At 41.2% G+C, this 22,322-nt stretch overlaps 2 protein-coding genes across 4 annotated transcripts in view; both read left to right on the top strand.

The window, feature by feature from the left end:
• The window catches only part of CREBRF (CREB3 regulatory factor), a 32,769-nt gene extending 21,531 nt beyond the window's left edge, over positions 1-11,238 (top strand). For all 3 annotated transcript variants that reach the window (XM_030571649.1, XM_030571651.1, XM_030571650.1), the window contains 5 exons: positions 3,106-3,300; positions 3,812-4,001; positions 4,493-4,566; positions 4,866-4,988; positions 5,219-11,238. In XM_030571649.1, the coding sequence (XP_030427509.1) occupies positions 3,106-3,300; positions 3,812-4,001; positions 4,493-4,566; positions 4,866-4,988; positions 5,219-5,334 (698 nt within the window). In that variant the 3' untranslated portion in view covers positions 5,335-11,238. The remainder of the gene's footprint in view (positions 1-3,105; positions 3,301-3,811; positions 4,002-4,492; positions 4,567-4,865; positions 4,989-5,218) is intronic.
• Positions 11,239-12,692: 1,454 nt separating this feature from the next.
• Positions 12,693-21,612, top strand: BNIP1 (BCL2 interacting protein 1). Its single transcript, XM_030573286.1, has 6 exons — positions 12,693-12,803; positions 14,467-14,559; positions 15,326-15,417; positions 16,643-16,744; positions 17,527-17,645; positions 20,277-21,612. The coding sequence occupies exons 1-6, from the start codon at positions 12,720-12,722 to the stop codon at positions 20,471-20,473; spliced, it is 687 nt and encodes a 228-aa protein (XP_030429146.1). The 5' UTR covers positions 12,693-12,719; the 3' UTR covers positions 20,474-21,612.
• The last annotated feature ends 710 nt before the right edge of the window (positions 21,613-22,322 follow it).

Raw genomic sequence — 22,322 nt, 5'->3', positions numbered from 1 at the left:
CTCCCAGAAAACACCATCCTAGCCACCATGGATGTAGAGGCTCTCTACACAAACATCCCACACACAGATGGAATACAAGCTGTCAAGAACACCATCCCTGATGATGCCACAGCACAACTGGCTGCTGAGCTCTGTGCCTTTATACTTACACACAACTATTTCAAATTTGATGACAATATATATCTCCAGATCAGTGGCACTGCTATGGGCACCCGCATGGCCCCACAATATGCCAATATCTTCATGGCCGACCTGGAACAACGCTTCCTCAGCTCTCGTCCACTCACACCCCTTCTCTATCTACGCTACATTGATGACATCTTCATCATCTGGACCCATGGGAAGGAGACTCTGGAAAAATTCCACCATGATTTCAACAGCTTCCACCCCACCATCAACCTCAGCCTGGACCAATCTACACGGGAGGTCCACTTTCTTGACACCACGGTGCAAATAAGTGATGGTCACATTAACACCACCCTATATCGAAAACCCACCGACCGCTATGCCTACCTTCATGCCTCCAGCTTCCATCCCGGGCACATCACACGATCCATTGTCTACAGCCAAGCACTGAGGTACAACCGCATCTGCTCTAACCCCTCAGACAGAGACCAACACCTACAAAATCTCCACCAAGCATTCTCAAAACTACAATACCCGCATGAGGAAATAAGGAAACAGATCAACAGAGCCAGACGTGTACCCAGAAGCCTCCTACTGCGAGACAAACCCAAGAGAGAAACCAACAGGACTCCACTGGCCATCACATACAGCCCCCAGCTAAAACCCCTCCAACGCATCATCAAGGATCTACAACCCATCCTGGACAATGATCCCACACTTTCACAGGCCTTGGGTGGCAGGCCAATCCTTGCCCACAGACAACCTGCCAACCTGAAACATATTCTCACCAGTAACTGCACACCACACCATAATAACTCTAGCTCAGGAACCAATCCATGCAACAAACCTCGATGCCAACTCTGCCCACATATCTACACCAGCGACACCATCACAGGACCTAACCAGATCAGCCACACCATCACTGGTTCATTCACCTGCACATCCACCAATGTAATATACGCCATCATATGCCAGCAATGCCCCTCTGCTATGTACATCGGCCAAACTGGACAGTCTCTACGGAAAAGGATAAATGGACACAAATCAGACATTAGGAATGGCAATATACAAAAACCTGTAGGAGAGCACTTCAACCTCCCTGGCCACACTATAGCAGACCTTAAGGTGGCCATCCTGCAGCAAAAAAACTTCAGGACCAGACTTCAAAGAGAAACTGCTGAGCTTCAGTTCATCTGCAAATTTGACACCATCAGCTCAGGATTGAACAAAGACTGTGAATGGCTTGCCAATTACAGAACCAGTTTCTCCTCTCTTGGTTTTCACACCTCAACTGCTAGAACAGGGCCTCATCCTCCCTGATTGAACTGACCTCGTTATCTCTAGCTTGCTTGCTAGCACACATATATATACCTGCCCCTGGATATTTCCATTACATGCATCTGAGGAAGTGGGTATTCACCCACGAAAGCTCATGCTCCAAAACGTCTGTTAGTCTATAAGGTGCCACAGGATTCTTTGCTGCTTTTACATGAATTATGTGTGATTTTTGGGATTAGGGTGATGGCTCATACACTGTTCAGGAAAAATTTACCAGACATACATGTCTGGGTTTTTTGTTTGTGGACTCTTTGTTGTAGTTGTTTTTTACAATGCACAACTGATGGTTAAGAGATCATGTTCTCTGGCTTAGACACTAACTTTGTGTGACATTGGGTAAGTCTCTTAATTTATCTGTACTTCAGTTTCTGTCTTGGTAAAATACTTTTCTGCCTCAATATGGTGTTGCAAGGCTAAATCACTTAATATGTGCAAAGCTTTTTGAGACTTGTGAGGCAGAGGTTTTCAAATAGTGGCGCGTGCCAACCTACAGGGAAATGGAGGAACATTCAGGGGGGTAAGTGGTGACTCCAGCCCCATGTGTCAGGGCTCAGGGAAGGAGCTCCACCTCCACTCCCTGACTCATCTCAGAGGGCCACCCTATGGGTCAGTGTCAACATCTGCTGCAGCTGAGCGGAATTCCGCTCATGGCAGACTCCGTGCCCAGCACTGGCTTCTCCCCCACAGACCATCTCACATGCTTTTTCCCCACCCTGAGAACCTGGGATGGGAGGGGCAGGTATTGTGTCTATTTCTATCTGGGTTGGGGGACACAACCAGAAATTGTAACTCAAAGAGGGGCTCAGCTCAAAAAGTTTGGAAACCACTGATTTGAGGAAAGAGGCTTCTCTTGATTATTGCGGGTAGCTTATGGGATGCAGACTCCCTTACTCTTACACATAGGATGTAGCAGAGAATGTATTTGGTAGGGTTGATCATATTCTTAACGTTCAGTACCCATTTCTTATACTAGTCCAGCGGTTCTCAAACTTCAGCAACCCGAGGACCACCATTTTGATTTAAAATTTGTCACGGATCCCCAGTCCACCCCTTCCCCCAAGGCCCCACCTCTGCCCTGCCTCTTCCCGCCTCCTCCCCCTCCCTCCCAACGCCTCCTGCACACCGCTGAACAGCTGTTCCATGGCATGCAGGAGGCACGGGGGGAGAGGGGGAGGAATTGATCAGTGGGGCTGGAAGCCCTGGACATGACTCGCAGACCCCAGTTTGAGAAATCCTGTACTAGACTCTAAACTGAGGGCACTTGCGTTGATAACTGCCCCTCTGGAATGACTTGATCTAGGCAGGGTCAAAATCAAACTAGATCATTTTCTCTTCCCTTCCCTCCCCAGTGGTCCTAATACATCATCTTGTAAAGCAACTCTTGAAAAAAAAATGGGTCCAACTAACTAAAAACTAATAATCCATCTGTTTTACAGAATGCCCTGAATGTCTAATATTTACCCTGCCATGTCATCTGGAGAATCTATGTTTGGTAACTTTTCTGTTCTCCTTGTGTCTTGGGACATTAACTAAAAGTCTTCTCACTTGTAGTTTCTTGAAGGCTTTTTTGGTACCTGTAGACACATTAGAATATTTCCAACCTTGAGTTTATAAGCTGACTAATGCAATTTATCCCTGTAGGATACGAAAATGATTCGGTGGAAGACCTAAAAGAAAGTGCTGCAGTATCTTGCCGAAAAAGAGGCAAACGAAGATACTTTTGGGAGTATAGTGAGCAACTGACACCATCGCAACAAGAAAGAATTCTGAGGCCGTCGGAGTGGAGTCGAGATACGTTACCAAGTAACATGTATCAGAAGAATGGGCTCCATCATGGTAAGAGTAGTTCTCTAGTAACCAGTTAGCGTCTTTGATGCTGTCATCTTCACATACCGATGCTGTCTCTGACTTCATGTAAGGGAGCTCTTGTTATGCTATATGAGAAGGAATCACTGAAACAGTATAACTTTTATTTAACTGTTTAGAATCTGTAGTGCATCTAGGGAAGAGATAGTGCCAGTCCTTGCTGACGTGTAGCATCCACAGTTCAAAGATTATCCTGCATCCCACCCATCGCTGCTCCTGTATCTCAGTCCTAACCAGCAGTGTTTGCTGTCCTGGTTCTGGATGGATTGTCAGTAGTGCCAAATTGTGTGGTGGTCCTGTTTATATTGCAGAAGGTCACAGGGACCTGACAGGTTGCACCCAGGTCTCCAGTGATGAAAAGATAACCTACTCCCCAGATGCACACAACCTACTCCCCAGATACAGTTTTTAAGAATGTTTTTCAGTTGTATGTCTCTGTATTCTAACACCCCTCAGCCCTGTCATCTGTGTATTCAAATAGGAAAATACGCAGTAAAGAAGTCACGGAGGACTGATGTGGAAGACCTGACTCCTAACCCCAAAAAACTTCTCCAGATTGGCAATGAACTAAGGAAACTGAATAAGGTGATTAGTGACCTGACACCAGTCAGTGAACTTCCCTTAACTGCCAGACCGAGGTCAAGAAAAGAAAAGAACAAACTAGCTTCCAGGTAAACTTTAAATGGCTTTTACCTGTGTGAATTAATCCTATTTGGGATTATTCTAGACATATGCTTTACAAGTGAGACCTCTTTGAATTTCTTAGAGAGAGGCTGCTTCATCCTTGACAAGTATTGTAAGGTTAGTATTGCTTTAACAAAAAAAATAAAAACAATCCCCCAAAACAACCAGGGCATCTGATTCACATTGAAAAATGCAAACTAAATTGTACTTTCTTTCCACTGGAAGCAGGCCTAGCTGATAGATTTTGACACAGACCCAGAAAGCCATCCTGTTAACTTAACTAACAGGAATCTGAGAGGCTACAGGAACTGCTGCCATATTGCATTTCTTTGTTTTTGAGTAATACCAAATACAAGCAGTGGTTGTAGAGACGACGTGGGAGCAGATAATAAGCCACAGTCTCTGGCAGCACAGATGGAAGTTATTGGTAATGAATGTTCTATAGCGATTAGAGGCATATTGACTCTCTCCATTACAGGGCTTGCAGACTAAAGAAGAAAGCCCAGTATGAAGCCAACAAAGTGAAGCTATGGGGTCTCAACACAGAATATGGTAATTAACTTTTTTCACTTTTGCAATTTTCCCTTTGTCTTAATACAAACGGTTGTACGTTCTGTATTTTCATGTCACTAGAGTCATACTTTGGACATTTTTTCATGCAGAAAAGGGTGTTGGTATTTAACTTGTAGGTAGTGCTTAAAGATATTTTGGTTTGCTTTTGATTAGTTATTTGTGTTGTGGTAGTGCTATTATAGGGCCCATTGCTATAAAGTGCAGTACATACACATAGGGAAACACAGTTCCTGCCCCAGAGAGATTACTATGTGATCCAATGTTGTCTTTTTCTGTAGATAATTTGTTGTTTGTGATCAACTCTATCAAACAAGAAATTGTTAATCGAGTGCAGAGTCCTAAAGATGACAGAGGAACCAACATGGAACAGAAGCTTGATGTACTTATTAAAGATACTCTTGGTAAGGAATAAACTTAATCAGCCACATACTCCAAAACTGTGATGTAGCAAGTGTTGAGTCCCTTCAGCCTAGTATTTCTGTGGGAGCAGTTGCCCAATTATCACAGAGCTTTAGGCATTCTGCTTTACTGACCAACAACAGGAATTCTGAGAGGTTTTGTATTAATTAAAATATACACATGTGTGGGAATAAAAGAGATCTTAAAGTACATCCCTAATTTTCCTTTCCAGGACTACCTGTAGCTGGTCAAACATCAGAATTTGTGAACCAAGTTTTAGAGAAAACTGCGGAAGGAGACCCCACTGGTGGCCTTGTAGGGCTGCGAATACCAACGTCAAAAGTTTAACAGACATCATTTCACCTAATCTCATTGGTCAGAGCTCTACCTGTGTTACGTACTCCACTGTAAATTTCATTCTGGTCTGCATGTCAGTTTAGCATTATGTAAACACTTAAAATTAGGTTCCATAATTTTTTAATAACAATGTAACAGGATAAGTAAACGCACGATATAAAATGCTTAATTAGCATTTTTGGAGCATAAACCATATAGTATTAAAGCTGCTTCAGGCACAAATACAGAGATTAGGTGTTTTTAAACCTAGAACCAGATCATATAATTTGCTTTAGAAGCAAAAACACATTTTGTGCTAGTGAAAATTTTAGCAAAATGCTGAACATTGTGGCAGGTTTATGCTCTGAGTAAAATTAAAAATTAAGAGGAAGCATTCTTTGTAAACTGTCAAAGTTTAGTGGTTTTTTTTAGAATTACTGCTTTTTTTCTTCTGAAAAATAAAACCAATAAGCTTTCTTTGCACCCATTAACTTGTACATAGTGCACACGGCATTAGAGCTAGTGTGCCATATAAGACTTTAATTTTCTGAGCTTAATATTGTATTTAAATGTCTGTGAAAGTAAGAGGAGAAAAAAAGTATATTCTTTGTGCCTTGTATTTTGGGGGAGAGCTATAAATATAAGCTAGTCAAGTTTTTGTACGATGAAAACCCTGAGGAAAAAACAAGATGTATAGATGGTATGATTATGGGGTTTCATGTATTTGTTCCAGCTCTTACAAATTTTTGAATGTATATAAGAATATGTTGAAAATGTAGATATATGCCACAGAGTCTATGTATTGTATAAAAGATGGCTCTAGAAAATTCAATTTCGGTACTTGGCCGGAAGAAAACAAATACTTGCACATTAATGCGATTGTTTATTTTTGTACCAAAGACAAATGCAACTGATATGGCAAACTGCCAGTCTAAGTAAAGTTTTGCACAGCTTACATGATACTGTACTGAATGTAAAAAAACAAAAAAAAGAAAAAAAAATTAAAGGTCAGGGTTAGGGATCTTACTGAACTGTGAATTTTTTTTTGTTTGGGTCCAATTATCTACAGAAGGAGCATTCATACATAATATTATTTTGCTGTTCTTCTAGTTCGCTTCCATAGTAGATAAGTTGATGACCATCTCGAAGTCTTTCAATCTTTTTTTTTCTCTGCATTTCCTGTAGGAAATTTTTAATATATGTGGATTTTAGAAGGCTATTGGAAAAATAGTTTTCAACTTTGAGAATTTAAAAAAAATTATTTAGCTTGTTGTAGGATACTTCCACCAAACAACCAAAATAAAATTATTTTTATTGTAAAATGTATATATGTAAAGAAGAAAAAGAGCTACAAATAATCTAATTCCTTAGTTGCCACTTTTCCAGTTGATGTATTATTATGCATGTGATGTTTCAAAGGATCAGCACAGGCTTAAAACAAAAACAAAATTTATAGTTTTCTTTTATATTTTTGTACAGAAATTTCAAAACTAGCTTCTTCAAACTTATATGTGACTTATTCTTAATTCAGTAGTTTCTATGATTAGGAAATACTAACACACGTTAGTTCTTATTTGCTCTTCTGCTCATAAGAGTTTGCTTTGTTAGTGTTTAGAGTATAAATGAAAAGCTTTATCTCTTGACGAGAAAGTCCTTTATGTCAAGGCAAGATCATTCTCTGGTTTCAAGGACCCCTTTTTTTCTCCCCTTTCCTTTTTATTTAAAGATAATGACAAAACACTGTCTACTGAGAATAGAAAATACCAAATACTTTAAAATGTAGCTACTGAAAAAATGGAAAGGAAATAAAAAAGTCCATGAAGGTTTTCTTTCCACTCCCTTTGGGGAAATGTCTCTCCTTCATGTAGCTTATCTAAGTTTGTACTGTGACTCCTTTTATGTATAGATAGGATTATTTTTATACCTAAACTTTTAGTGTAAGAAGGTCTGAATCAAAAGTAGTAAACTAAAGAGTGGAAGATGAAAATGGAAATCCTGCTACATGCTTGTAGTGTGTCCACAACTTATGCTACAGCTTGATATTTTGAAAATTTTAAAAGGGTGGAGGAAGCCAAAATACCACTACTGAACTGTGTCACAAGTTTTTCTTTCAAGACTTGTGAAAAAGTACCCAATACTATCTAGTCAAAACTTAGAAAATTCTCTTAAAGGATTAGCAAAACTGTCTTGTATGTTTGAGGGGGGGGGATGGTGTGTGTGTGTGTGTGTGTGTGTGTGTGTGTGTGTGTGTGTTTTTTAATGTGGTGGCAGGAGAAGCACAGGTTTGTAGCTTCAGAACAGAACATAATGGGTCAGATGCATCCCTGCTGTAATTCTGCCAATACCAAGAGTTATACCAGAGATGCATTTGGCCATTGAAATCTTGACAAAGAATGTCAATGTCGTGTAAATTTAAAGTCATGGCTATACTTAGATTTGAATTAATGTTAGTCCTCTCTGGTGTTTAAACATTTGTGATGCTAGAAAGGTGCAAACGCAGTATCAGAACTGTATAGACAAGGCAGTATTTTAAAATACAATGACAGCAGTTTTGCAATAAGGTAGGATTTACATGACAAATTAAACTGACGATAAGGTAGAAAAATACCCTTTTTTAGCTGCTCAGGAATACTGAGCTAACATTGCTTTATAGTTTTTATTTTGTCTGAAAACCAGAATATGATTTTGGTCTAGCATTTCAAAAAAGACTTTGAATCTCTTTAGCGGATTCCGTACCCTTGCATTTCAGTGTTTTCTATGTATTATTTTAAGTTAAATAGTTAAAAGCTTTTAAATAGTTGAGCTTTTTAATGTTGACACTTTATTTTGTACCTATTTATATAAGTATGTATATCTTAGAAAAGCACTTTGTTTAAAAAGAAGAAGAAAAAAAATGCATTTTTATATGATTCCTGCCATTTGCTGCTAACTCTGGGCTGGTCAGAATGCTGCAGCGATACTTGATCTAAATAAAACCTGGCAGTAAAATGTAGAGTAAAGTTAAGACCTTTGCTGGTTTAACTTTATCATAAAGATGACATAGGCAAGCTGTGCAGCTTTACATTTTAACCAGGGGACTCTGTGGCATTTAAACCGTCTAGAAATGGTTGTACTTTAATGCCAGTAACAATCTGCTTCCTCTAGTGTCATTAAAATATATATGTTTAGTGTATTCTTATCACAAACAAATCTTATAAGGGTAAAAATACAAATGTACATGTTCTGTTTTTTGGAAATTGTGGCATGCATTTTTGGATGATCTTTAGAGAATAGTTCTCTAAAGGCTTTCAGCATTCATACATGGTATGTGGATCTTAATGAAGTCCTTGAATATTTTTGAGTGTAGGCATTGTGAATATTCACTTTCATTCTGTCATCCAAAACCAGTTATACATTTTGATTTAATAAAAACTAAAAGTTCTTCCTTTTTTTCTGATACACTGGATTCTCTAGAATTTGTTTCCATATTAAAGCATGCTGTCAAACTGCTCTTGTTAAGATCTTGTCAGCCTGAATTTGGGTGCCACACTTTTTGAATCAATATGATGGACTGCGTGTTCTACTGTACCATGTATGATTCTTGTCTGTTCCTATTTCCTTCATGCCAGATTATGATGTGGCTTTATATTGTGCCTTACTTGTACATTTAGAACTAAATGTTTGTATTTTTCATTCCCCTGAACCTATTAAATCCTTTGACCCTTTTGAAAGCAAAATCAGAACTATGATAAAAGCATCATGAAGGAATTTCAAATGAATCTGATTTCAAATTCTCTTAATAGTTACTTTGTATTTGTATGGAAGAGCAATTTTGAATGGCCTTGGGAGATGGGGTGCTAGGGCTAAACAAATAAAATAAAAAATATTTTCCACTACATCCCTTCAGCTAATGCTTTCTCTGACTTTCATGAGTGTATCAAACACGTTTTCTGATTTATTTTTTGAGGGGCGCTTATTAAGTCTCCAGATAGATGTGGATGTGCTTGATTCTCCTCCCATAGCAGTATAAATCAAGAATAACAACACTGACATCCGTGATATACATTGATGTAAAAGTGATGTGAGGATCGGGTCCAGGTGTGCTCAGTACATCAGCTTGAAGTTTAGTAAGCTCTTTTTCCAGTTTAAAAAAAAATAGCAGTAAAAAGCAAAATTCTTCCTTTATAAAATGCATGGCGGGTCTTTTAAGTAATCTAAAGGACCAGACATATTTCTGAAATTCAATACTGCCAGTTTGGGTTTCATTTTTAAAATCTATACCATTATCTGATGTTTGCCTTTATTTAATAAAACTATTAATTTATTCACAAAAATGTCAAGAATGGGTGTGCTTTTATCTTACATAAATCTTTTTAAAACATATTTTTAAAAAACTAATATTTTCCACATACTTTGAAAGGGTTGTATACAGTTGCCTTCAGCAGAAATAGCAAATATAATTTTGTTCCTCAAACTTGCTTAGCAGTCTTCCTGAAATTGTGTTGAGGCATAGCCCAGTTATGTAACATGAATGTTTGTATCTTTATTTGGCCTTGGGACCTGAATTTCAAGAATGTGTCTAATCATGATTTATTTTTTTTATTTTAAAATTAAAGGTTTCAGTTGAGTACCACTAGTTCTGTATGCTACCAGATGAAACCTTCGCTTATTCACAGAGCTGCAGTTCATTTTGTTTACCCTAGGGATCATGCAAAATACATTTCAAATAGTTACTGCTGAAGTGGCTGATTCTTGTTGTAACCAGATAAAGGGTATTATCATGTTGAGAAAACACCACTTTTTTTAATATCCCAGTTTACATTGGAGATATTTCAATGTCCACATTGCGTAAGTGGTACTCTAGAGTATTTTTTTTTCCCTGCATCCAAAAACTGAATGATACCTTGTTGCTGATGTTTGATTTACATTATACAATAGGCCATGATTTTTAATGGATATAGCATGGTAAGGTGTGTGTGCTGAATTTATACCTCTCAGCATCTTAGACATTCATGAACTTCCACAAAGACAAATGCTGATTATGCATTTATTAACTGTCTTTCTGTTGAGCAATGGAGCCAAAAATAAAGCCAGATCCATTTAAGACAAATCTCAATTTTATTTTTTAATCTGGACAAAAATCCTAAACTCTTTATTTTAAGCAAGCAATATATACTGTAGTACTGTATTAGCATTTAAAGATTGAATGGGTTAGGAACATTTGGATAAGCCAAACTTGGATACATAGAATGGTTAGAGTAGGATTCTCTTGGCTTGGACTTCATAATTACAAATGCATCTTCTACCACAATACTTCCTCTTTTTTTCCTGTCTCTTCATGACATTAAAAACCAAACAAATGTAGTGGTAGAAATGTAGCTGCTTTTTTTAATCTTTCTTAGAACACTATGTTCTACTAACTGCATTTCTGTTGATTGAACTACACTTTTCCCCTATCCTTTTTAGAAAACTTCCATCTGTCTAAAAGATGTCTTGTAGCTCAGTAATTGTGGCTAAGAATGAACTCTAAGGCTGATGGCACATGGTGGATTTAGTGAACTGACTGAAAGGCAAAAATTAAAATATTTTTTTAACAAAACGTGGCAACCTGCTCTGCTTATGCTTGGGGTCATGTTTGTAATGCTGTCCTCAATATTCTGTAGTCAATTTCCAACTGGAGCTCAGAAAAACTTACTGAAAGTCTTGTGTCTCTGTCAGAAAATATTTTTTCCTTGTTAAAAGCATGATCTGTTAAGAGTTGCAATGTTTAATGTTGGTTAATAGTTGTACAGTTTTCTTTTTAAAGAGGCACAATTAAAATATTGATTTTTGTTTACTCTGTCACCCTGGAGCCCTAGCACTTCTATTCAGATACAAACTCATCAATGTATGCAACATCCTTTGTAATTTAAAATAAAAAATTGTGGAGAAAAAACAGTTCTCAAATTCTTGTGCTTCCCATTTGGTATGTTCTCTCTCCCACAGTGCATCAGCTGAGGCATTGTTTCTATAGTTCTCCAGTAAAATTACTTGGGTTTCCCCTGTAGAATGTTGTAGTGACATTGCAGGAAGCTTGACACCCTTTTCCCCGCCCCCATAGAACAGGGACAGCACAGTCATCAACAGGGTAAGCGCCTCCCATTGCCCCACTATCATGCTTCAGTATTCCTCTTGGAGGGACCATTACTAGGTATGAGGATAATTTAATCTCTAGGCCCATTCAGTCCTTGACATAGTAATAGCAACTAGCTGAAAGGGTGCTAGAGTGATGTGGACAGTTCTCCAGCAGAACCTAGACTGGAACCACCAAGTTATTTTACAAAAGCCACAAAATGGCTATGATATGGTCTCTGTGGACTTTGGTCTCTGCTGCCCTTTCAAGGTATGTTTAGCAAACTGCATACTATAGGCTGGGAGGAATCCCTTTATGCATGCTAGGATGAGGTGGTGAAAAAGCAGGATCCTCACACTCTTCTCTTTTTGTATTCTCAGGTGGAGAGTGTGTAACAGCCATTCCATACCTCTAATCATTTTTGTTGTTCTTATCTGCTCTTTTTGTTGCTCTTTTCCAATTCCAATATATCTTTTTTGAGATGGGATGACCCCATCTGCATGCAGTATTCAAGATGTGGGCATACTGTGGATTTATATAGATGCAATATGATATCTTCTGTCTTATTGGGTATCCCTTTCTTAATGATTCACAACATTCTGTTAGCCCTTCTGAAGGACAAATGTAGAATCTCCCCTGCCACAATCCTGGAGGTTTATCATGAGTCTTTCAATCAGTTGATGTTTTTCAGTTGCTGGAACCAGGAGGTTGCATGAGAATCCCATCTTTAATTTAAAAAACAAATATGGTTCAAATGCTCCTGGTTGTGGAGAAAAAAAGCTTGAAACTTAGTCACAGAATTTTTTTTTTTTTTTTTTTAAAGCCAAGTGCCTGACTCATGATGGGCCTGGAAGTAGCAATATCAAGATTTTGAAACTTCGGTATCTGGACAGAAAGTGGCCTAGGCTGACCAGCTAGCATGTGTCAAAAGTCAGGACAGGAGGTGGGAGTTAGTAGGTGCCTATGTGAGGAAAAAAGACCCAAAAATCAGAACTGTCCTTATAAAATCAGGACAGCTGGTCACCCTAAAGTGGCATCACCCCCTGAATTTATTTGGGGCTGGTTTGCAACCATTGTTCTCCGCTGTACTTAAGCAGCTGGGCCCAGACCCTGCTCCTGCCGCCCACAGCCCTGGGGCAGCGGTCACAGGCAAGTACATCCCTAGGACCAGGAAAGGAGGCGCTGCATTCGCATCCCCTGCCCCGCGCCTCCAGGGCGCTGCCACTAGATGGCGGGGATGCCGCCCGAGGCGGGAGAGGGGATTCGGTTTTGATTTTGATCCCTCTAGCTCCCTGTAGTTCTCAAGATGGCGGCGGCCGGGGACGTGCCTGTGCGGGTCTGTAACCAGGAGATTGTCAAATTCGACTTGGAGATTAAAGCGACGGTGCAGGTACCGTCTCCGCATCCCCTGGGCCCATTTCCTGCGCCCCCTCAGACACTGCCCCCACGGCACCTTCCTGGAGAAGGGGTCACGGCCCCATGGCTCCCTACTCTCCTGCCACCCCCCTCCCCGTGTGGGGGGGTCACCTCGGGGCAGCTGGGCCCAGCGCCCGGCCCTCCCGCCACACCTGGGGGAGGGTCACCTCGGGGCAGCTGGGCCCAGCGCCCGGCCCTCCCGCCATACCTGGGGGGGGTCACCGCCGTGGAGCTCGCTCAGCGCCCGGCCCTCCCGCCATACCTGGGGGGGGGTCACCGCTGGGGAGCTCGCTCAGCGCCCGGCCTTCCCGCCATACCTGGGGGGGTCACCGCCGTGGAGCTCGCTCAGCGCCCGACCCTCCCGCCATACCTGGGGGGGGGGTCACCGCTGGGGAGCTCGCTCAGCGCCCGGCCTTCCCGCCATACCTGGGGGGGTCACCGCTGGGGAGCTCGCTCAGCGCCCGACCCTCCCGCCATACCTGGGGGGGGGGGTCACCGCCGTGGAGCTCGCTCAGCGCCCGGCCCTCCCGCCATACCTGGGGGGGTCACCTCTGGGGAGCTCGCTCAGCGCCCTGAACCTCCCGCCATACCTGTGGGGGGGGGTCACCGCTGGGGAGCTCGCTCAGCGCCCTGAACCTCCCGCCATACCTGTGGGGGGGTCACCGCCGTGGAGCTCGCTCAGCGCCCTGAACCTCCCGCCATACCTGGTGGGGGTCACCGCTGGGGAACTCGCTCAGCGCTCTGAACCTCCCGCCATACGGGGGGAGGGGGTCACCGCTGGGGAACTCGCTCAGCGCCCTGAACCTCCCGCCATACCTGGGGGAGGGGATCATCTCTGGGGAGCTCGCTCAGCACCCTGCCTTCCTGCCATGGGGGGGGTCACCTCTGAGGAGTTCGCCCAGAGCCCCGTCCTCCTTCCATCTCCTTCCTAGTAGGTGGGGGGTGACCCCTGGGTAGCAGCTCTCAGCCCACTGGTCTCCTGCCACATTCGGGATGGGGGGGTCGCCTCTGTGGTGTTGGTCAGTACCCTGACCTTTTCCTAGTCCAGAAACCTCTCCCAAGAACTTGATCCTTCCCCACCCACCAGTTAGGGTCTTTGCAAACAGATATGTGAACCCATGTCTCTTGTGAACCTCTCTGCCCTGGTCATGTTCCTTTGGCGGGGGTTGGAGAACTGACATTTAGGAGCCTGCAGGTCTGTGGAAGGGGAGTAGAAATGTTAGTTTAATTCTCTGGTGCCTGGTCCTCAGATGTGCCCAGGCTAACTAATTTTCACAAATTGTGTCAGGTCTGCCCCACTAAAAGGTTAATAGAGCATTTCAAAACCATTGGTTGTGTGTTTGTGCAGTGCCTAGTGCAATGGGCCCTGTGTCCCTGGTGGAAAAAAAATCAACCAAAAACATAATACTGATAATGTTTATATTGATCCCACGGGGGAATCCCGTTCTTCATCGTTAATCACATTGCAAACATTCACATTCCCCACAAATTGAAAAGTCCTACGTTTCTGCCTGTATGTCATTCAGCAGACACCCTTCTCAAAAACGAATTAAATAAATTAATAAGCAAATTCAATTACATTGCATAACCAACTGCTCCTAATCTAGCATGGTGGTCATGTCTGTTATTTCTTTTAGGATATCAGTGATTGTCAAGGGCCCTTAAGTGTGCTTACAGAATTAAATGCCAGAGTAAAGGAAAAGTTTCAACATTTACGTCTCAGAATACAGGTGAGGCACAAAATAACCACAAAAATGAGGTGCTGGCAGGTAACAGCAACAGTGTTAATGGTGTTTGTACTAGAGTTTTACCGGATTTTCTAGAGAAACAGAAGTCTTATTTGCCTGTGCGTTAGGTAGAATGAAGGTTAAAATGTACCAGGGTGACACTGCAGAACTAGTGTCTTGGAGCCATTTATAAACCGTAATATTGAGAATTTCTAAGTGTTTATATATTGAGCATGATACGTAAAAATAGTTAAATCTGAAGTCTCATCCTACAAATGTGTCTTGCAAGTATACTTACCCTGACAAATTCTGCAGAAATTAAATTTACTTCTAAAAGAAAAATTTAATTCCTAAACACTAGTTAGAGTGGTAACCTTCGAAATGGGCTGAGACTCATAGCTTTCTCTAAAATCAGCAGAGGGAAACTGGCATGATTCTTGTCATTTCCATTGTTGCCAGTAGTCTGCTGTAAAGCAGAAATGAAGTTGACCTGCCAGTCTGCTTCATTCATTCTTATTGCTCTGTGTTCTCTGGCTTATGTGATAGAGAGTTGATTCTTGTCTTGTTATTGGGGACCTTTCAGAGCCAGCTGGTTAGGATACACATGATTAGTCATTCTAAGCTAATCTAGATCCAAACCAAAGGTATCAGCAGTATCCAGTTAGTTGCTAATTTACAGAATCGGTTATCCTCTCTGATTGAGAAAAAAGTAATGACTGTAGATGATATCTTATGCTCAGATTTTAGTATGTCTGCTTTTATATCGAAGGAGCTTGAGCAGATGGCTAAGGAGCAAGATAAAGAATCAGAGAAACAAGCCTTACTCCAAGAAGTAGAGAACCATAAAAAACAAATGCTCAGGTAGGTAAAGATGATAGTATATACGGATTCTTCATTTAATCATACACTCTTAGGATCTCAAAGCACTTTACAAAAGTGGGTGAGCATCATTACCCTCATTTTACAGATGGGGTCACCTAGGTCAGCCGTTTTCAAACTGTGGGTTGCAACCCAGTACCAGGTCACGGAATGTAAGGCATTGGTTGCAGCAGCTCTGATCAGCACTGCCGACCAGGCCATTAAAAGTCCTGTTGGCAGTGCTGCTCGGCTAGTCCCTACCTGTTCTGACACTGTGCTGCGCCCTGGAAGCAGCCAGTAGTAGTTCCAGCTCCTAGGCAGGGGGCCACGTGGCTCTGCACGCTGCCCCGAGAATCAGCTCTGCACTACCACTGGAAGGGAACTGCTTGCGCACCTCCACTTAGGAGCTGGACCTGCTGCTGACCGCTTCCAGGGCGCAGCGCAGTCCACAGTGCCAGGACAGGTGGGAAGCCTGCCTCTGCACCCTGGCTGTGCCGCTGACCGAGAATGGCCGGAGGTAAGCCGGCACCCCAGCCCACTGCCCCAGCCCTGAGCCTCTCCCAAACCCAGAGCCCCCTCCTGCACCCCAAGCCCCTCATTCCTGGCATCACCTCAGAGCCTGCACCCCTAGCCCAGAGCCCTGACCCCCTCCCAAACCCCTCATTCTCAGCTCCACTGGTTCATAGGTGTCAACAATTTTCTTCAGTTGGGTTGCTAGAAAAAAAAGTTTGAAAACCACTGACCTAGGTGAAGTGACTTACACAAGGTCACAGAATAAATCAATGATAGAGTCAAGAATAGAACTCAGATCTCCTGAAGCACAGTCTCTTGTTCAAATCTCCCAGTTGTGTTTTATGGATATACCTTTCTGTCAAATGGAATTGTGTTTGAATAGTTATTCCTGATGACATTCAGAACAGGGATGGAATATAATTAGATTTTCAACAACTTGCACAATATTCTTCCTTACCTTGCTCTCTAAACATACAGAAGAGGAGAAATGGATGAGGGAATGGGATATTTCTACTCTTAGCATGATGTAGAAGTTGTTAACATAATATATCTTACATGTTGGTTAATTGTTACTGATAAGCAGGTGGGATGTTGTTGGGGTGCAGTATTTATTTGTGCCCAACTGCCTTCTGATTATCTGTCTGGCACCTGAAAATCTTTCTAGCTTTGCAAACTGTTGTCATCATTCTAAAACATTGTACACTTGTGATTTCAGCAATCAGACAGCTTGGAGAAAGGCAAATCTAGCTTGCAAAATTGCTATAGACAACTCTGAGAAGGATGAACTGCTGCCAGGAGGAAACTCATTAAGACAAAGGTACTAAATCTTTCCTTTTTAATTAGAGAATTTAAACAATAGATGCTGTATCCAGTTATTCTAAAAAGAAATAATGATACATTGTGTGTGTGTACTGTAAACTACATGGTTTGATTTAGAAAGTGGGTCTTTTATTAACACCTATTACCTTCTGTGTAAATAAAGGTGTGGTTGATTTGTAATATTCAGTTAAACTATACATTCTCCAACCTTTGGCTTGTTAGGAAGGAGGAAAGTGTTAGACTGCTCCAAAGTTTGTGTGATTTACATCAAGTACATCGTAGATATAAAGTACAAGTTACAAATCTACCTGCTATCATTATTTCATGCCAAAAATTGGATTGTTTTATATAATTTGTGAATTAAACATGTCTTATTTAATCAGTGAGGAACATCAAACTAGATATAAAAGGTAACAATGTGATGGCTTTCATCAGTGTTTCTATATTGTGTCATGAAATAATGTATTTGTGGATCAGCACCTGATGACACTTGGACCCTTTCTCTCAGCCATTGCCTAGTAACTGTCTCAGGGGCTGCTGCTCTAAAATTCAGTGACTTTGGGCTTTAGTGAGGATTTTGGGTGCAAACCAAAATCTACCACCTCATTTGAATGAGCACATTAAAATAATATGTTTGCGTGCTTTGTATATCTGAAGACGGCTATAGTTGGTTCCAAATTCCAGCTCTGAACACCCTATTGCTATCAGAAGCAGCAAGCATCAAACACCCTGAGACATGATTTTATTCCTTACCATTTTATTTTTCCTTTCTTCCTTCAGAAAAACCACAAAGGAAAGCCTGGCAGAGAATGCAAGTACAATTACAGAGAACCTGATGGCTATTAGCAGGATGATGTCTCAGCAGGTCAAGCAGAGTGAGGAGACCATGCAAACACTAGGTACAGATGCAACCCAAGTCTTCGGTTATGGATTATAAAAAATTGATTGAAATTAATAGGCAGCAGGTTTAAAACAAACTAAAGGAAGTATTTCTTCGCACAACACACAGTCAGTCTGTGGAACTCATTGCCAGGGGATGTTGTGAAGGCCAAAACTATAACAGAGTTCAAAAAAGAATTAGATAAGTTTGTGGAGGATAAGTCTATCAATGGCTATTAGCCAGGGTGGTCAGGGATGCAACCCCATGCTGTGGGTGTCCCAAGCCTCTGATTGCCAGAAGCTCGGAATGGACAACGGGATGGATCAGTTGATGATTGCCTGTTCTGTTCATTCCCTCTGAAGCACCTGGCATTGGCCTCTGTTGGAAGACAGGATACTGGGCTAGATGGACCTTTGGTGGGACACAATATGGCTGTTCTTTTTGATAGGATTATTGCAGTAGTCTTTTACCTCTGGAGACCTGGGTTCAAACCTGTTTTAAAGGAGAATGATGCTCTATTCCTAGAGGTGATTCTTCCAGGATAGAGAGAGAAAACTTGGCAGGGTGCAGTGGAAACTTGTGCTGCTGCCCATGATGAACTTATTTTGCAGATACATAGACGACTTGTGTTTCAGGACTTTCAGTCAGTACCTGTCACCGGAGCTAACATTTTCACACAGAACAGAGAATAACAACTGGCTGTGGCTTGGAGTTGTGTTTCAGACCATCCTCCTGACTGGTGGCAAGTTTTGTAAAATCGTCCGAGAAAAAGAAGAAAGAGGAAGAAGCTCATTGGAGACTCTTGGTTCTGCGTAAAATCTTTTCTGTGATATGAGATCACTGGCATTCCACAGCAAATTTGATGGGACAGCAACAAGTTTGGTTAGTGTTTGTCAGGGACAGTTTGTTTGCTATTAGTTTACACTGTTTTCCTAGCATGCACGGTGTAGTATCAAAGAAATATGAAAATATGGTGTGTGGGTGTGTCTGTTTAAATAGAGGCACATACCCACACACAGAAGGAAGTTTAATGGATACAAGAAGATTGCTTATACCCAGCCCTCCAGCTGGGTTGACTAAGGCAGGAGGAGATCAAGTGATTTGTACCCAAGGTCACGTGCTGTGTCAGTAATGCGTCTAGGACTAGGAAACCAGGATTTGGCCAGCTCTTTCCTTTAGACCCTAAAACAATAAATCAAGTGGACTGTCAAAATTGATGATTCATGAACCATTTAGAAGTCGGATGTGTGCCAGCTGGGCCTCTTATATTTGCTGTGCTTGGAGAAAGAAAGAAAGAAAGAGTGGGATTTAAAGGATAGGCTAGATAATGCAACTTTCTCCCCCTCACTATCTACTCCCACCTGGGGATGGCAACTGTGCACAGTTCCTGCATGCAGAAAAAGTATGTTTCTTTTCCTTTTAAATAAGACAGTTTTGGCAGTCACTCTGTCACCCATTTTCTGGCTGAATAGTGCTTACAGTTTGTCATGGGAGGAGCTATCAAAGATTGTCTGCTGTGAGAAAACCAGCTGCGGATTTTGAGTCTGTAATTAGAATTTTAATTTCTAAAAAATAGCAGTCCTTTTTCCAGTATTTGATTGTGGAGCAAGGAAGCCATGCTTTGTCACTAACCATGGGAAACAACAACAATTTTCCCTTTGCCACTTATTGGATCAAGGACTTTTCTTTAAGGATGGGACATCAAAGTTTGTGATATGATGGATTATGATAATATTTCTTTCATAAGATATTACAAGCTCATATAAGTGAACAGCACATTTGAAGTTTGACCCTTTTTATTCATTTAGCTCTGTACACATTCAACTGCATTTTCTGTTACAGGATGTGGATTTTGTAATGCAAGAAAATGGAGATTCAGGCTTCTGCTTGTCATCATTTAATAATCTAAAGAAAGAATTATTTTGCAAAAACACAAGCTGAAAAGCCCCTGTATGCCATGTCATTATTTTGTTATATTCTCAGACTAACTCTTTGTTCAATGGAATCCAGCTCCCTAAGATTAAAATTTTTACAAAGAAATTGTACATTTTTTAAAAAGAAAGCCAAATGTTAAAATGTTTGGAAGTGAACCATTAAGGAATCCCTTGAGGCCCTAACTGCTTCATCACTCATCACTCCTCCTGACTTTTATCGAACTATTGTCCTGGCTCAGAGGGACACTTCTAGTGGTGAGAGAGCAATTTGGTTTTCATGACCATACTCAGATGCTGGCCTGCCCTGAAGTTGCCAGTAATGGTGCCAGTTGTAATGGCAGTTTCTCTCTAGTAAGAATGGAGCTAAATCCACCAAACTTGTTTCACATAGACCTTAAAAGGCAATGACCTTTGTTCACAATTGACCTGAACTAGATTTGACGATCCAGTAACCTAAAAATGAATGGTCCTGTATCCTGTTACCAAATCTGCAAACCATCCGGCCCTCCTAGTTTATTTTGCTTTGTGTTCTTTTCCAAGGCATATTAGGGCTCCTGTGTGGTCAAAGATTCTGCAGGAACATGATCTGCATTGATGTCACCACTAGTCAGACTAACTCATGGGGGTATCACTATCTGTAGTTTCCTTTATGCATGTTTCCTTTGTAAGATGTTTTGAAGCACACTCAGCTGAAACTTTACACTTTCTCATTTCAGCCAATTCTTCACGAACCATCCTGGATGCGAATGATGAATTTAAGTCCATGTCGGGAACAATACAGTTGGGGCGAAAGCTCATTACAAAGTACAACCGCAGAGAACTGACTGATAAGCTGCTCATTTTTCTTGCCCTGGCCTTATTTTTGGCCACTGTGCTCTACATCCTGAAAAAGAGACTCTTTCCATTTTTGTAAAATTCCAAAGCTCATGGATTACCAAATATTATGAAAGACCAGAAAGGGAGATGGGGTAATAATGATGAAATTCAATGTAACTGGGATCAAGCACTGTTCTAGCTGAAAGAGGTCTTTATATTGTATAAATGGAGTATGATACTGGCTAAGATGTCAAGCAAGCTTGCTCACACATGTAGGGGCAGGAGCAGAAAGAATGAGGTGGACAGAAGCAACACCCTTTTCTCTGCTGGGTTGGGGAAACAGAGAAGCACTTCGTGATCCAGGCAGGTGCTAATCTTAATTTTCAACCCTTCACCCATCTCTGCATGAAATGACCTGTCTCTTAACGATCTGATCAGGAGGTGCCTTATCAGCTGTATGTAAGATGTTGAGAATTAAGCTGAGGAACATGAGAAGAGAAAAGAGGATGGATGCAAATAAACAACCCCCCCCAAACTTAGATACATTCCTTTAATAAACTATTTATAGTGTCTGCATAAATTGAGTCTTATTTAAAAGGAGGAATTACACTTGTATTGAAGGAGACTGAATTGTATATACAAGGTCTTTCTGCCTTTAAAACTGAATCTGCCTTTGACTTACAAAGATGGCTGCTACAGGAGTGAAATGAAATAAGTGGCTTTAGAATAAAAACTGTCATGCCACCTTTTCGCAAGTCAAGTTCCAAAATTTAGAGTCTTATAATATGGGAAATGCATCTTGTGTCTTCTTGAGGCCAAAGTTACTGTGTTTCTTTGAGAATGTAGTTCAGATATGTTCTGTGGCTTCATTTCAGGGCTGCACTTGGAGAACTCCAGTTGATATTTGAGTCGAAAGGCCCATTTGCCTTGATTCAGCACAGCTTGTGTAAGAGGCATAGGAGTGTATTTCATATTATTAATTCCTAAGGAGTACATTGGAGTTACAAAAAAGATTTCAGTGGAGGATACAAAAAAAAATTAGAAAAACCACAGCAGAAAATCATGTATTTCTCAACATAAACCCTAGAGACCACTTGGAGTATATCTTTGGTCATTACATCTCTTGACATTTAAAAAATAATTTTGCATTTCTCAAAAGACCAAAGTACAAACAAGTCTCTGTTATAGCTCTTCTTACTGGTGCAATATTTTATTAAAAGCACATTGTCAAGGAAATTTTTCTGTAGTCTTTTGTCTTAGTTTCCCTTTATACATTTCCTCTTAATATTTACATGTTCAGAGTGCTGTCTACTTGTACATGTGAAAATGTTTCCTCCTTCCTCCTACAGTTTGACCTTTTTTGACTGGCAAACTTGAGTTGCCTTCCTCTCTCCTGTGTTCTGAATGGAGCAAAAATGAACGTGCCTGTTTGGTTTAACAGCACCATTATCAATATGCGGTACTCGATGTAGCAACTTCTTATACCGAAAGAACTGTGAGCTGAACCTTCAACTGATGTCTGTGTAGCTCTAGGAAAAATATTTAACTGCTGCCTTAGCACCAGTAGGAACACCTGAAATGCTGTTTTTGTACGTGGATGTCTGAAACTGGTGGCTATTTTTTTTAATCAGTTGTTTAGAACTTAAGTTAAATAAAAACCAAGGCCCTTCCAAATAGAATGTAGGTAATCCAGTTACATTTCAGTATTCTAGTGGATGTCAGATTTTGGGCTAAATCCAGCATGACATCCCTTTAAAGGTTAGGTTCCATTTGGGAGACCTTGAAAGAGGAAGTGGCACTAACTCCTGAAGGTGGGCCTGTCTTTGTAAAACTCCCTTACCAGATTTTACCAGCTGGCATAATTTCCCCTTTTTGCCAACTGTCAACATGCGTTTGAGTTTGGTAAGAAATAGAATGTAATGAGAGTGGACCAAAGTATATTATCA

The sequence above is a fragment of the Gopherus evgoodei genome, chromosome 8 (genome assembly GCF_007399415.2).
Source record: "Gopherus evgoodei ecotype Sinaloan lineage chromosome 8, rGopEvg1_v1.p, whole genome shotgun sequence".
Lineage (NCBI taxonomy): Eukaryota > Metazoa > Chordata > Testudines > Testudinidae > Gopherus > Gopherus evgoodei.
The sequence above is the reverse complement of the archived record's forward strand: the minus strand, read 5'-3'. Positions and strand labels throughout refer to the sequence as shown.

Bases quoted from the DNA above. Each gene is read 5' to 3' on its own strand.
- BNIP1 (XM_030573286.1), top strand. From the start codon at position 12,720: ATGGCGGCGGCCGGGGACGTGCCTGTGCGGGTCTGTAACCAGGAGATT. The intron at 15,418-16,642 runs GTAGGTAAAGAT...TTGTGATTTCAG, and splicing joins CATAAAAAACAAATGCTCAG to CAATCAGACAGCTTGGAGAA. The intron at 16,745-17,526 runs GTACTAAATCTT...TTCTTCCTTCAG, and splicing joins GGAAACTCATTAAGACAAAG to AAAAACCACAAAGGAAAGCC.